The following is a 15643-nucleotide window of genomic DNA, read 5'->3' as shown; positions in this document are numbered from 1 at the left end:
CTATTTAAACCTAAACATGAATTAAAATTTAAGTTCTTTCAAAACCAGTGGGATTTTAAAACACTTCTGTAATAAACATTTGGCTGTCTGGGCTGTAATCTGCATCACTTGTTTGTTCGTGTGAGTGTTTCTACTCAGAGACAGAGGGTCTGTTTCCTTACTGTTGTTGCCATGGTGACACGGAGATGGACCCCTCTCTTTGAAACATACACCTTCTCTTTTTTTAATTATTTGGTGAAATTCCAAAGGGCCATTCTTTTCCTTGCCCTCTTCTCCGCTCCTTTTATCTCAAACGGCGTTTCAGTTTGAGAGGAAGCGGAGGGCAGGTGACAGGAAACGAAGAACAACTTGGAGACTCAGCCGTCCCTCTCACATGTGCTTCCCCCCTCAGCACTGTTGGCTTTAACTCTGCCATCATTTTGCCACTCCTGCTGCTGGCGTTGTTAATGCCAACCACTATGTTGCTAAAAACAGTAAATCTGTCTGCCTGTTGCTGTTGCCACTGCTCTGTTCTTCTTGGTTTTGCACCCTGATCGCTTTCTGGGCCTGAAAGCTTTGTTTCTTTCAGACTTCAGCAGAGAAGCTGTCGGACAGTGTTTTAGCACTGTGTGGCAAAAAAATTAGAGCTCCTTTCTAAGTCAAATTGTTCTATAATGATTTTTACAAGGCTTCAGTTGCAGTAGGATATGTAAAATGCAAACATTTTCAGCTATTTTTTAAAAATACCAAGCGGCAGAGGATCGGGCAGACTTGTGGCGGTCGCCTAGTCCCTGTTCGCAGTACAGATAGGTGCTTGACTTTACATGTGGGGTGCAAAGCAGAGAGCTGGAGGGCAGAAGTTGTCATGTCTCTCTGTTTGCACGCGAACCTTCTTCTCTGCAGCGCTCAACAACATTGTCCCCCTGCACCCTCTTCTCTCCCTACTCTGGTCCCGCCTGGTCGACTTCATCACACCTTCAACGCTGCTGCTGCTGCTGCTGCTGATCATCATACTCTTCTTCCTACCAAACCATCTCTCCTCTGACCCTTCTCAACCTTACCTCGAACCGGCACTCTGATACGGACGGCGCCTCTCCCTAATCAGGACTACTTTGACATCGTGAAGAACCCCATGGACCTGTCGACCATCAAGCGGAAGCTGGACACAGGACAGTACCAGGAGCCTTGGCAGTACGTCGAGGACATCTGGCTGATGTTCAACAACGCTTGGCTGTACAACCGCAAGACGTCCCGCGTCTACAAGTACTGCTCCAAGCTGGCGGAGGTGTTCGAGTCAGAGATTGATCCCGTCATGCAGGGCCTGGGATACTGTTGTGGGAGAAAGGTGAGACATGCATGTTTTTGTCTTTCTAAGTTTCTAAATCACCTAAACAAGGAATATTTTTGCTTGTCTTTATATTCTTTTGCTGATTTATAGTCAGGGTTGGTTTTTAAAGAAATAATTTTGTAGTGACATTTGGAGAAATGCATGCATAGATAAAGGCTTCAGCCACTTAGCAGAATGCTAAACTATTAGCAACACTTTCTCTTCATCTTTGAAAGGCTTTGCTGATATTGTCCGAATTTTTATTGCATTTATCTTTTGGCAAAGTCAGTCTTCCTTTTTTCCTTTCCTGTTTTCTGCAGGATTTTTTGCCATTGAATCAGGCTTTCACCATCTGAAGGGATGCATGCACATCTGTGTTTGTAGAACAGCCAATAAGAGCATTTTTGCTGTTGTTTTTTAAGTGATCTGTGGTTAGCCAAAGCAGAGACAGTTCAGAAATAAGAGGGCCTACTGACTTGCTGTTTCCTGTTACTGTATAACCACTGACATGCTCCTTGTCTATTAATTTAAATGGGAGAAATTACACAGATTATAACCAATTATTCCGCCTGAGTTACCATCTGAAATATTGCACTAATTTTTCCACAAGCCACATATCTTCCGGGCACTGAAATGGCATTTTTCAGATGGGAGAAAATTAACTTTGTAACCTTCCTCTGCAACAAACTCTTGTGAAATCTGCCACTTAGGAGACAGGAAATGTCTACCATTTCATGACATTGGAGCATCTGGCCAAAGTCTCACATCATGGGCTAGATCTTCTAAAGTGAAACCAAGAGAAGATGCAGAAGTTTTCTCTCAGACTACCTGAATTACAATATGGTAGAAGTCAATGACACCAGAAAAAAACTGCCTACCCCAGCCTGGGAACGTCTCCTAGACGAGACATGGATCAGACAAACAAGATAGAACATGTTAATTAGTTTTAGAGGTGTTTTGCTTGGCAGATTTAGTTTCCTTTTGAACAGAGCCAGACTAGCTGCTGGACTGGTCCTTGTTTCCAGGGTCAAAGCTAAGCTAACCACCTCCTGGCATTCTCTTTATATTTAACAGACACTTGTGAAAGTGATGTGGATCTTCTCATCTATAGAAACTCTCTACCAGAAAATGTTTAAGAGTATTTCCCAACATGTTGACCTATTCTTTTAAGCGGCCAGATTAGAACGAGGTTTAAATTAGGTGTGACCATATAAATGAGTCAGAAGTCATAGGAACATGGAGGCGTGTTTTCAGTCAGAAGTTTCTTAGTGATCCTAGTACTGCATGCTTCTGTGAAGATGTACAACCCTGATTCTAAATAAGTTGTGATGTTGTCTGAAAAAGTCTAACAACAAAGACATATTTTCTATTCAAACTGCTAACCTTGTGTTTTGTAAATATACGATGCATTCTCTTTTTATTTACGTTTTACACAGCATCCCAACTTTTTTGGAATTAGGGTTTGAGTAAAATGTCTGCAACCAACATTTTCTTTTTCTCTTTTATTGTTGCAGTTTGAGTTTTCCCCCCAAACTCTATGCTGCTATGGAAAACAATTATGCACCATCCAACGTGACGCTGCTTATTTTAGCTACCAGAACAGGTAAGGGCTTTCGATAAAACCTTTAGAAAGTATTATTTTAATGTGAAAACGCAGCCAGTGAGCTCGGCTTGTTATGTGTCTTGTTGTATTTTGCACATTGGTTATATTTCCTACATGCAATCAGTGCAATCACAGATGAGTTTTAATTTGGCTTCAAATGGTTACCCTGGCACCATCTTCCATCCTCATAGTTCACCGTTTTTTAATTTCCATTATGTTGTCATTCATAAAGTGGGCTCCTGTCTTCTTCAGCAGTTATTCTTTCTTTGTTGCACCATTATTTCCCACTGAGTAAAATTACATGCACAACACATGACGGCTTGCATTTTCTGATATTGTGATGGGGTGGGGTTATCCATTCTCACCTTTAGAAGAAAGGTTCCCACTTTATAAATGAACTGAAAGGATGATGGGTCTCTGTTGCTTTACCATTTATTTTTTCCTCATCCACCCTTTCATGTTGGGAGACTCGTACCCTCACCCCCCCTCCTCCTCCACAGCTCCTAGTGGTCTCTCATGTTGCTGTAATGTTGTTGTTGTTTACCACTGGACGTCTGACGCTAATCTTTGCTTTGCCTTGGCTCTCTGTCCTCTGTTGGTTGTTGTTCACATCCTGTCCGTCCCTCCCTCCTCCATGTCCCCCCTGTCCCTCTCTGTCCCTTTCATTGTCTTCGTCTTACCTGTAACGATTTATTTCACGCTTTTTTAATCTTCATTTTGACCTCCCCTGCCCCATCTCCGTCCCCGTCCCCCCCTTCCCTTCTCTCCCTCCTTTTTTAACGCTTGTGATGTCTGCATTGGCCTGTTTTGGTGTGACCAATCATCCACTCCAAAATTTACGCGCAAAATCAAAACACCCGCCCACACAAAAACCCTGCATCACGATTGGCTGCTTCCTCCTGGCGACGACCTACCTTGCCCTCTGCCTCCTCCTGTGTGTCCGCCCCCTGGCCTGTCCTGCCCTGCCCTGATTGGCGGCTGCTTCTTCGTGCCCTCTCTGTGATTGGCTGTGCTGATGACGAACGGTGTAGTTCACCAAAATATGGGCTTCTTGCTGACAGGTACCACTTCTGTGAGAAGTGTTTCAACGAAATCCAGGGCGAGTGTGTGTCCTTGGGGGACGATCCCTCCCAGCCTCAGACGTGAGTACCATCACACTCCTGCCTTCCTCTCACACACAGCAGACAACAATCTCCCATTTCACATCACACCTTAGAGTCTCTCAAGTAATGCTTCTCCAGATTAGCAGTTATTCTGATATTAGAAACATCAAAGATTGAATGTACCAGATGTTACAAACTCTCCATTTTTTTTGGTTATCTAAACCCCGAAAAAGCTATTGTTAAAGTAATAATCTCAAAGATTTTCATTTAAATAGTCTGTTAAGTCACTATAAGTAACACAATGGTTATTGAGCCTATGGCCCACTGATGAAAGCCCTTGCATTTCCAGTACGACAAACTCGATGTCTGTGGCAACATTCCCAGGAAAAAACACAAGAGGCGCGCAGTTCGCAGGGTTTGTACAAAGTCTTGAAAGTTTGGAAAATGCTTACTTTTACCAAAATAAAAGGGGGAACATGAGAGCAACCACCTCCTTTTTTTTTTTCTAATTCTTTTTTTATTTTTTTCAGTTGCATTCATAGTAAGAATTTAGATATGATCATTAAGGCTTCAAGAGTGTCAACATTTTTTTTTATTTGGGTACCTTAAAGTGCTTTAAAAGTGTTTTAAGTTTAGTCTTCATAAATTGAATGAACCCTGAGATAATGGAACAGTGGTTGGTCTGCCAGGTAGACTTGCTATAGACTGCTTTCTCCGGTCTCTGCTGGCGATGAAACTTTAAAGACAAGTGACAGTGTGGTAGGTGACGGTGAAAGTGGGATACAAAAGCACAAGCTGCAATTACTGCTTATCACCATAGGTGCCGCCAAAGACTTAAAATGGAGATCTTTGAGATTGTAACTTTAAAAAAAGACCACACACAGATAATCTGAGATAAACCTTTATTGATCCCCAGGGGGGACAGATAAATGCAGAATGTAAAAGAAATAAATAAAAGGTAAATGAGAAAACTAAATTAAGAATGGAATTAAAATTGAAAAACTATAAAGAAGAATATAGAGACAAAAAATTGCAATTCCAGTTGACAGTGGTATTATCTCTCTAACTTCCTGTTTTCCCTTTTATTTCTCCTTAAATAACTGTATGGTTCAAAGAATCATCTCATTCCACAACATGTATGATGGATTCATATATTCAGTACCAGCTTATTCCAGTCAGGCATTGAACTTTATGGAGATTTTCTTTTATGGCTGCACAACTCCATCAAATTGGAACATTATACAGTAACGGCACAATATATTGTTGTTTCGGCAACATGCATTGTGAGAGACTGTGATATTAAACTCAGGGATTTTTGAGTTAGTTGTAAAAGCATATCCATAGAAAACAGCACTTTAAAATGTACTTTTTCTATTGGAGACTTATGAGTTCTGATCAATTCAGCAGCAGAAAGGCCGAACAGAGAACACCTTAATATCTGTTGAATTGTCTTAAGGCATATTGTTATCGCCATATTCAACAAAATAATTGTACATTTTGATGCAAATGATGCACTAGATGTCTGTTTGGAAAATTCTGTTGAGCTGCAACAATTTGCCAGCTTTTTTTTATAAGTTGTTAAAAAAAAAAATTAAAGTAAAAAATGTACACATTTCATAGTTCCTTCTTGTCCTATGTGGAGATTAGTTGCTTTTCTCTTGTTTTTCTTTGTTTCTATAAAATGAAATGTTTGATGACCTCTCATTCCCTGTGAAATTGTGTGGGTTTTTTCATTTTTTACTATTTTGTGACATTTAGACTAAATTGATTTATTCAAAACAAATCAGTTTGATCGATAATGATAATAACTGTTCTTGTAGCTAAAGTTTAACCTTGTAACGACTGAGCCACAGTGGGATTTAAACGGTTAAATAACATTAATAGTCTTAGCTCAGCTTTAGTGTTTAGATATTAATGTGTACAATAACAACAATGCATAAAGAAAACCTTTGATACATATACTAGTTTTCTTATTGAGTGATCTTTTCTTTGTCCTAAAAATCTGTTTTATATTAAACATGTTATATTTAAGATGAGAGTTCATAATGCTTATCCTAGTATAATATTTAGATATTACGAATTTTCTATACACACTTTCTGAATGGAGTTTTCAGAGGATTTGTTGTGTTTATTTTCTAATCTTTCCCACAGGTCCATCAACAAAGACCAGTTCCAACGGAAGAAGAACGACACACTCGACCCCGAGCTGTATGTACCCTTTTTAACTCATTAACTCATTTATTTTACCACTTTGCACCATCTATTTGATTCTGTAAATTCAATGAATAATTATATTTAGTTTAACTGTCTGAACCCCAGAGCAGTTTCAGGACATTATATTCACTACTGTCACATTTTACTCATTGTGACCTCGTTTTTTACTGCGATATAGAAGTCCTGCACCTCTATGGAAACAGCACAATTGATATTAAATTGAATATATAGACAACATTTCCAAAGTGCATTAGCATTATTGGAGAAAACTGGGGGCTCCACATACTATGCATATTGTACCATTTACATTTTCTGCAACCTACTACTAAGAACCTGTCCTCTCCTCTCTGCTCTGTGTAAAAAGCCTGCAGTTCAGACAAATGACTGACGCTCTCGCCAAAATCATTAACGGCTTTACAGTTGTGCTGAGGAGCGCAGAATTTATTGTTTTGCAGGATTTGGTTTGTGCTCAAATCTCAAATGAAACACTTAGAATACAACGGAAGCATTTGTCACACAAGAATTGTTCAAGAACTGTTGGAAATTGGACGATAATGTCTGTTTTACAGTTTCTGGCTATGATAGATGATATAATTTAGTCTATTTTTTGTTTCATAATGAAAAAAGTTTTTCAACCCTTTCCGAAGGTTTTTGGGGTTCAGAGAGTTAAATATGTGCTTATATATAAAGATGATAAATACTTTTTTCATTTAACAAATGGCTGTCCTAACATTGTTTTTTTCATTATTATTTTGCAACTCTGTAGCTCCTGAAGAGGAACAAACAGGGTATTTCCATAATGTGGGACACATTGCCTTATTAACTTTGGATATTGTGTCTGTCTTTTGTCTCCTGTTCTCTCTTCGCTCAGACTTGTGGAATGTATTGACTGCGGTCGTAAAATGCACCAGATCTGCGTCCTGCATAATGATACCATATGGCCGTCGGGGTAAGCCAGCTATAATACGCACACTCTGTACATTCTGTTATGTGACTCGGTCTGGAAAATAAATTTGCTCTTTTGTGAAAAGAATAATCGAAAAAAAACATCAATAAAATAAATAGTGAAAGTATTCTGTCCTAGCACGCATGAATACACATTGTCATGTTGCTGTAAATCACACACAGTTCCAAGATTTTAAATAGTAGAAACTGTGAATCTGTAAAAGTTTTTATCTTTGCTTCAGATGCCTATGTGGCAGCAAAAGACACTCATGAAAACAAAGTCCTGCAGCTCGAGTGTAGAGTCTCTGAGTTTGATCTCCCTTCATGTGTGGTCTGTTTGTAATTAAAAGACGTGAGCACTTTCAGAGTCATTAAAGCTGTTTAAAGAAAGGAAGACTGACATGAAAGACTAAGCCATCCCTTGATTAAAGCCACTTAATCACGGTCATTTGTGCTAATTGTAATAGATCTCATGGTAACCTGCAGATTTAACCATTTACTCTTTACTCCCTCCCTTACCCACAGCTTCGTATGTGACAATTGCCTCAAAGCGGCCAATAAGACGCGGAAAGAGAACAAATATGCATCCAAAAGTAAGTGGAGTACTTATCACATTTCACTTTATTATTGTGTTTTCATCCAGTGCTTTGTTCCGTGTTTTTTTTTTTTTTTTGCTTTAATACCAACATTTCAACACATGAACTCTGTTGCAACCAAACAGCGTTTTCTTTCTTTTTACCAGGATGTCTTCCAATAATTCCACTCCCTAGTACTTTTAAGAACTCAAAGTGAGTCCCCCAGTATTTGTGTTTCTTACTGAGACCAATGTATGATATATTACATAGATACTTCAACATTTTGAGAAATAAACAAATTTTGTGGCCCAAGTGGGATGGGAACACCAAAAACACTTTGTCTCCTGTACGATAAATAAGTCTTGTCGTCGCTGTGAGACAACCACCAGAGACTCCAAGTTATCTTCGTTCCAACACATAACCCCTGTAAAACCACAACATGCTTTTTACACTTCACTTCAACAAGAAACAACAATATGTAAATTAGTGAGTCTAGAGGTGCTTGTACGTGGGTTTTGTTACCTTTAGACTGTGCAAGGCCATCTGTTTCCAGTCTTGGCTGTGATTTGAAGCTCAGGAAGGCAGTTCTTTGGACGTCATTGAGCAAAAATTCCATAGTAACCTTTAGCAAATTGTAGTTGTTCATTGTTCTGTTGATTACGTAGTCATAGACACGGATTCTGTACCTCAGCTGCTGAAAACCCTGTCTGAAAAGTTCAGGCAGAGAGTGGTGGGGGTGATAAAATGATGATAGCTACAAAGGAAGTGAGCATCGGCCCATTCCAACCCCTCTCTGTATCCCTTTTTCATCCTTCGTTCTGTCTTTTGCAGGGCTTCCTCAGACCAAGTTGGGCTGCTATTTGGAGACACGAGTGAACGATTACATCAAGCGGCACGACCTCCCCGACTCTGGCGATGTCACCATCCGTGTGGTCCACGTCTCAGACAAGGTGGTCGAGGTCAAGCCGGGCATGAAGTCCAGGTAGGAGGTCAAATTTCACTGCTGCTGCAGGCATCGGATGTGTGGGAAAAGGGGGAGTACTGTTAAACATATTTAGGATGAAGATTATTTTTCACAATCTCATCTAACATCTGACATCTAACGTAATTTAATTTTATGAAATAAACTGTAGGAATCACCATTTAAGAATATAGTTACCATTATTATGGCACTCCAGCTGTGTTTTTTTGAAAACTTGACATACCTTTTTTTTTTTTTTTTTTAAAACACCCAGTATTATCTGCCTCGCTTTCAACCTTGCAGCAAACTAAATATACATAGTTTATAAAACAGTATTATCCAAGGTTGGAGTTTCACCCACATCTTCTAAGGCCACCCAACCAAACTCCTGATTATTTAATTTCATACTTCAGCTCATAAACTTTTTGTCTTTAACTGGCGTTAATTTTTCACGAGTGCCTGATCGGTATTGCGCCTGTGTGTCTCTCAACAGAGATAAGAAGGATTATTTCTTACCCGATCGGGTAAATTAGACCTAGATTTAGTAGCCTGGAGGGGCATTTTCTTTTCCCCAGGCAATCATTACTGTTGAGCCATGATATTTTTTAAACAATCCTCTAGTAACTACATTGATAACGAGTAGTGTTGCACAGTATACTGATAATACAAGTGTAATACCCTGCCTTTAAAAAACATACTAAACCCATTTTTTTTTTAGCATCGGTACATTAAGGAAGACAGTTTTAAAAGGAGCCTTAGACTTTTTTTTCTATGAGATGCATCAATGTGCAACAGTGTGTGAAGGGCTCTGCTTTAGAGGATCACAATCGCTCTGGGATCCTGTGGGAGCAGACAGTTCTACCTTTGCTGCCGGTGGGAACCAGCGATCAAACAATTAAACTGCAGGTCTGGGGATTTAACTAGAGCTAACCAGAAGGTTGAAGTCAAAAAGATTAAAGCAGATCATGTACCACTAACCAGTTGCACAGTCCTGCTAAGTGCTGATGTCTGTACCAGCAGAACTTGTTTTTTTGCCTTGTTCTGCTGGTACAGACAAGGCACAAATGAAAAAGAAGAAAAAAAACCTTCACACTGACTCAAAGCCACAAGTTTATTGCTTACGTGGATCTTCGTCAGGTAAGAATCAATGTTGATCAAAACGTCAGCAACTAACATGTGGCCGTGAGTCAGCGTGCAGGCTTTTTCTCTGCTTTTTCATTGATGATTTTTGGACGGCCTTGCACCTCTGCACAATGTGCGTATAATACTCTCAGACTACAGATGAGGGACTAACCATCAACTCTTAAATACCGACCCAAATGTGCCAACAAAATTAGATTCATAATTTTTTCTGAATCGGTCCAAACATCTGTTAATCTGCAAACACATCATCCGCTAGAAAGTGATAAAGTGTAATTTTAATTCTATCCGGCCTCTTCTCTCCAGACACCATCATGTTTCTCATTAACACAATAGGATTGAAAGTAAAAGCAGCCTGCCGAGAGCAGTATTCTCTTCACAAACACCACTTTGACTCATCACAGCGTTTCTACACTTAGTGTGGTGTCTTCCTCGTTTTTCCAGTTTTTCCTTTATAAATTTCTCACAGAACTTCTTCTCAGTTTTGATCATTTTGTGAATTTTTGTTTTGGAAACCGGCCTATCCACCTGCTGCAGTACCAATCTCCATCTGAACTGTTACCAATGAGCCAGTAGGGGCGCTGTTTTACCAGAAATAACAATCACATGTTGGTAACATTGAGCCTGCGTTGAGCTGCAGTCAGTTTACTGTTGCTACTCACCAGCCGGACTTGTACCATTGATGACTGTGATCAGTCGGGGTGGGGAGGGATGCTCGGGGCAGCACTTCTGCAGGACCAGTTTCCAAACGGCGGTTCCTCCACGCCGATGCAAAAACAAATGCACAAGGTTGTTGTTGCTAGGCAACAGCTGGTTGGCCATGGTAGAGCAGGTAACAGACTCTGAAACAAATAACTGAATGCAGAGTTTGTTGAGCGAAGTGTGGGAAATATTATGCACACTGTGGAGCATAACTGCACATTAGCAGTGGGACAAGAGGCAACAAACTGATTCAGTGCAACAGCCCACTGGTTTATTTTAGACCACCCATCGCTAATGCAGTTTCTGTGTCATCTAGTTAATCTAAAAATGAAAACATAATATGAACCCAAAGCAGTTTCTGGGCATTTTTTGCTCCTGTCATATTTTACTCATACATGACCATAGTAGAAAGTAGCATGGGTAGAAGTGGGGAGAGCTGAAATGTGTTTTGTGTAGTGTAACACAGTTAAAATGCCATCTTTTTTAAAGAAAAAATAAGTAGAATTTATCGGAACATTGTTATTTATATAGAATCCAAGTGCCACAAGTGGACTGTTGGAAATGTAAAAACCCCAAAATAATCCCAACAACCTGCCAGCTGGTTTGGGGTTCAGAGGGTTAATGCCAATTCATAACACATTTTGGAAAAACTCACCAGTCGCTGTTTTCCACAATATGCCAACAGTGATCCCACACATCCCACACTGAATTGCCAAATCCATTCTGTGCGTTGGTTTTGTACTGCGTCCTGGCTAATGTGTGCTGAATATTCAGTTAATATTCCTGTAGTTAAAGGTTGATATCTGTTGTCCAGAGGAAGTAAATATTCCACTTCCTTCAACATTCAACACCTCAACTCTATCAAGAAGTTGCCATTGTCGCTGATTAAACCAGCTAATTATGAGTCACGCATTACAAGCATTGCACTGCTGAGTTGTGGTCCATATTTGCACACCTCCCTATGTTGTGATGTAGTCACATGAAGTTGCTGATAAAATTTCTTCGATTTCATAGCAGTTTTCCTCACTTTGGTTTTCTTCTTCCCTCCAGGTTTGTTGACAGCGGAGAGATGTCCGAGTCCTTCCCCTACAGGATGAAAGCCCTGTTTGCATTCGAGGACATCGATGGAGCGGACGTGTGTTTTTTCGGCATGCACGTTCAAGAATACGGCTCAGACTGCCCGCCTCCCAATCAGAGACGAGTGTACATCTCTTACCTGGACAGCGTGCATTTCTTCCAACCTCGACTCCTCAGAACTGCTGTTTACCACGAGATCCTGATAGGCTACCTGGAGTATGTCAGGAGGCAGGGGTAAGAAAAAATATAGTCCTTCTCAAACATAATACCTGCAAGAGACCTCAGCTGAACAGATGAAAGCAGTTATGAGATTTCTCTGAATAAAAACTTGAGCAGTACAGCTACACAGGCGTTTAAATATGAGCCCATTATGTCGAGAGAAGTGCTTCACTGGGCTTTGTGTTCCAGGCACTGCTACAGAACAGTGCATGGAAATGAGCAGGCAGATGGAATAAAAGGAAACCAATTCATTTCTTTTCTAATAAGCAACACATCTCCCTGTGCCAGGTATACAACGGGTCATATCTGGGCCTGTCCACCCAGCGAAGGGGATGATTACATCTTCCATTGTCACCCAGCGGACCAGAAGATCCCAAAGCCAAAACGGCTGCAGGAGTGGTACAAGAAGATGCTGGACAAGGCGGTTGCAGAGCGCATAGTCCATGATTACAAGGTGAGACGCACTTTCAGTTTAGTTATTGTACCAATATTGTGCATATATCAAGCCCAAATAATAAACCCTGAACCTCAGAAGTATGTTTGTTGTTTCCTAAAACAATGAAAAGGCATTACAAGCTCTTGAAATCACTTTTTTTTCCCTCTCCCCTTAGGACGTCTTCAAGCAGGCAACAGAGGACCGGCTGACCAGCGCCAAGGAGCTGCCGTACTTTGAAGGCGACTTCTGGCCCAACGTCCTGGAGGAGAGCATCAAGGAGCTGGAGCAGGAGGAGGAAGAGAGGAAGAGGGAGGAGAACAGCACCTCCAATGAGAGCACAGATGTGAGTCCAAATGTAATCAACTCATCAACTTTCAGGCTCAGTTTTGTCACAAATTATTGACGTTTGTCAAGGCAGCGCTACATCTTGAAACTAACTTTACTTTTTTTTTTTCAGGTGACAAAAGGAGACAGCAAGAATGCCAAAAAGAAGAACAACAAAAAGACGAGTAAGAACAAGAGCAGCATGAGCCGAGCCAATAAGAAGAAACCAGGGATGCCCAACGTTTCCAATGACCTTTCCCAGAAACTCTACGCCACCATGGAGAAACATAAGGAGGTATGCAAGTCTGATTTGATTACAGCAATAGCCTCTTACCCTTCGATTAGATTTTATTTTTATTAGAACGTTATTTTGACTTGTCATCAGTTGTCATGTTGACTCCACTCTGTGAATGCAGATCATTAAAATTCTGCAGGTTTTCAAATGTTCAGCTGCTTTTTGAACGCCATAACTTTGATCCATTATTTGTCTGCTGTGTACAAAGTGCCAATAATCTATATTTTTAAGAACAATCAATCACATGACTGATTTGTGCTGAAGCATTAGAGAATTATCGCTTACTCTGAAGTTTCCCTCAGCTTTACAGAGGTTTCACTGTCCTTATTTCAGCTCATTGTTTTGAATTAATGGCACGTTACTTTAATAACTTTTTACAGCCATTATCAGCAGCAGCACAATGCACATTTCTACCAGCCAGTTTCACACTTATCTGCTGATGGTAGATTTCCATGTAAGTCGATGTAAGCGGTGCACCATTTTTTGCACATTTATTTTTTTGCCAATAATTCAGATGTCAGTATATTTTTTAAAATGTTTGTGAGTCATGAATACATGACACAGATCGTAAATAATATGCAGGGAAAACAACTATTTTAGGTTTTATTGTAACACAATGGGCCCCATACAAGAAAAGTTTTGTTTATCTCAGCTTTCTCTTACTTTAGAATTTATAAAGGATTTAAAAAATAATTTCAAAGTAATAACATACAATCCATTGATATAAACCTGCACCTAAACCAACAACAGATGTGGAGCCTCATAAATTGTGTTCATGCCTGAGAGAAAGTTTAAAACATGAAAAAATTGGTGAATGCGTCAAGTTCTCCTAAATCACTTGCAACAGTTGCAATGCTGGTTTGTCTCTTGTGCCTTTTATAGTTTACAACCCTGCTGGTATAAATGGCTTTTATGCTTAATATTGTCATTTTTTATTTTCACATTGTTTATCTATCTGTCCCCCTGTGTGCATTCAAATTTAATCAAAATTTTGTTTGCGTGAAAATGACACTTAGTCTTTTAAACCTACAAACAGCACTGGCCATGAATGTTCCTTAAAATTAAAATGTATAGAACTTTAATAAACCATTGCGTGTTATAATCCTTGTTTTAAAATCTCATGATGCCTGTTGGTGACTGCTGAGTTTGTTTATTTTACAAAGTCCAAGAGAAAAGTGACCCACTGTTCTAAACTAAAACAAAAAGCAACCGAATACTATTGTTAAAAACTCCCACGCTCCCCACACAAAACGCACTGTGTGGGCGTTCCTCATTATTTCTGAGTAAATCACAAGAAAGATATTTTTGTTTATATTTATATTTTGACATTACTGTGATTTGGACATGGAAGATGTCACTCTGTTGTGAAGGGCTTAAACATGTTGCATCTGGTCTAAATGGGTTAAAAGGGGTGTGGTGCACTTTTGTTCACCTTGGGTTTTAGTTTAAGAAACATAATTAACAAGACAATTATATATTAATGCATCATTGAAGAAGGATAATTAAGCAATCTAAATGAACAAGATAATTACTGATTACTGCAGCACTTTTTAACAGTAGACCGAGCCAGAATCACCCCTCTTACAGCTGATCCTCTCCATTTTCATTCCCAGGTCTTCTTTGTTATCCGCCTCATTGCTGGCCCCACTGCCAACTCGCTGCCCCCCATCACTGACCCGGACCCCCTCATGGCCTGTGACCTGATGGACGGCCGTGATGCCTTCCTGACTCTGGCCCGGGACAAGCACCTGGAGTTCAGCTCTCTCAGGAGGTCCAAGTGGAGCACCATGTGCATGTTGGTGGAGCTACACAACCAGAGCCAGGACCGCTTCGTCTACACCTGCAATGAGTGTAAACACCATGTGGAGACGCGCTTCCACTGCACGGTCTGCGAGGTGAGAATCAAGACTAACTCAGATCTTGCTTTTCACTCTTTGAATTCGACTGGAGCTCGGAAAACACATTTAGCATTTATGTTATTGCTCGGTCATTTCAGAGCGAATGAGCTGAGCACCCATGTACTTGTTTGTACAAATGTACAAATATAAGCAGCTTTTTTGCATTTATCCACTATAATATGGATGTAAAGAGGCACTGGAATGCCTTTGCTGTTTCATTGGCCTGCACAATTTATTTCCATCTATTTTTCTTGTTTCCAACGGAGCTGGGATGTAACTTTTATTTTTGTTTCTTTTTTAAATAATTTGTGCGCAAAATTCTTACACTGCAATTACTGGTAAAAAGTCACAGTCCTCTAGTTTTCTCTTCTATTTTTTAATGATATAAAGTTTATTGCAGTTTTTCTATTTTTAACATGCATACAACTCAGCACTGTACAGTAAAAACTAATATGACAGAAATTAATCAATTAAGATATATTTTTTTAAATCAATTAAAACTGCACAACAAAAGTAGCACAGGTTATTAAAGGTAAACATACAGATATTACATACTGTATCATTTAGCCTAAGAGATATAGATTTTGCATTTTCTCTGTTAAGGTCAGAGGTTTTATTTGAAAGCAAACAACAGTAGCCAGCTGGTTAAACAGGTGTCTTTGTTTGTTTTTTATCCAATCCAATTTGAAACAGCTTAGTCTTATACTGTGGTTATTGGTGCTGCTAACTCCACTGTTGCCTTTGGCCTGACGAGGGTGTTGTAGCGAGCCATGTGCAGCCTTTGGTACAGATGCGGTCTGTAGTCGCCTGTGGTTTCACATGAGCTGCTAGTGCAGCAAGAAAGA

The 15643-nt window shown here is 39.9% G+C and overlaps 1 protein-coding gene across 2 annotated transcripts in view; it reads left to right on the top strand.

The window, feature by feature from the left end:
- ep300b (E1A binding protein p300 b) overlaps window positions 1–15643 on the top strand; it is a 38624-nt gene that overhangs the window by 17864 nt on the left and 5117 nt on the right. For both annotated transcript variants that reach the window (XM_059347477.1, XM_059347476.1), the window contains exons 18-30: window positions 1085–1324; window positions 2821–2909; window positions 3971–4051; window positions 4362–4427; window positions 6164–6220; window positions 7098–7175; window positions 7697–7764; window positions 8578–8728; window positions 11600–11860; window positions 12134–12299; window positions 12457–12624; window positions 12739–12900; window positions 14514–14795. In XM_059347477.1, the coding sequence (XP_059203460.1) occupies window positions 1085–1324; window positions 2821–2909; window positions 3971–4051; window positions 4362–4427; window positions 6164–6220; window positions 7098–7175; window positions 7697–7764; window positions 8578–8728; window positions 11600–11860; window positions 12134–12299; window positions 12457–12624; window positions 12739–12900; window positions 14514–14795 (1869 nt within the window). The remainder of the gene's footprint in view (window positions 1–1084; window positions 1325–2820; window positions 2910–3970; window positions 4052–4361; window positions 4428–6163; window positions 6221–7097; window positions 7176–7696; window positions 7765–8577; window positions 8729–11599; window positions 11861–12133; window positions 12300–12456; window positions 12625–12738; window positions 12901–14513; window positions 14796–15643) is intronic.

The sequence above is a fragment of the Centropristis striata genome, chromosome 13 (genome assembly GCF_030273125.1).
Source record: "Centropristis striata isolate RG_2023a ecotype Rhode Island chromosome 13, C.striata_1.0, whole genome shotgun sequence".
In the NCBI taxonomy this organism is placed as follows: Eukaryota; Metazoa; Chordata; class Actinopteri; order Perciformes; family Serranidae; genus Centropristis; species Centropristis striata.
The sequence above is the reverse complement of the archived record's forward strand: the minus strand, read 5'-3'. Positions and strand labels throughout refer to the sequence as shown.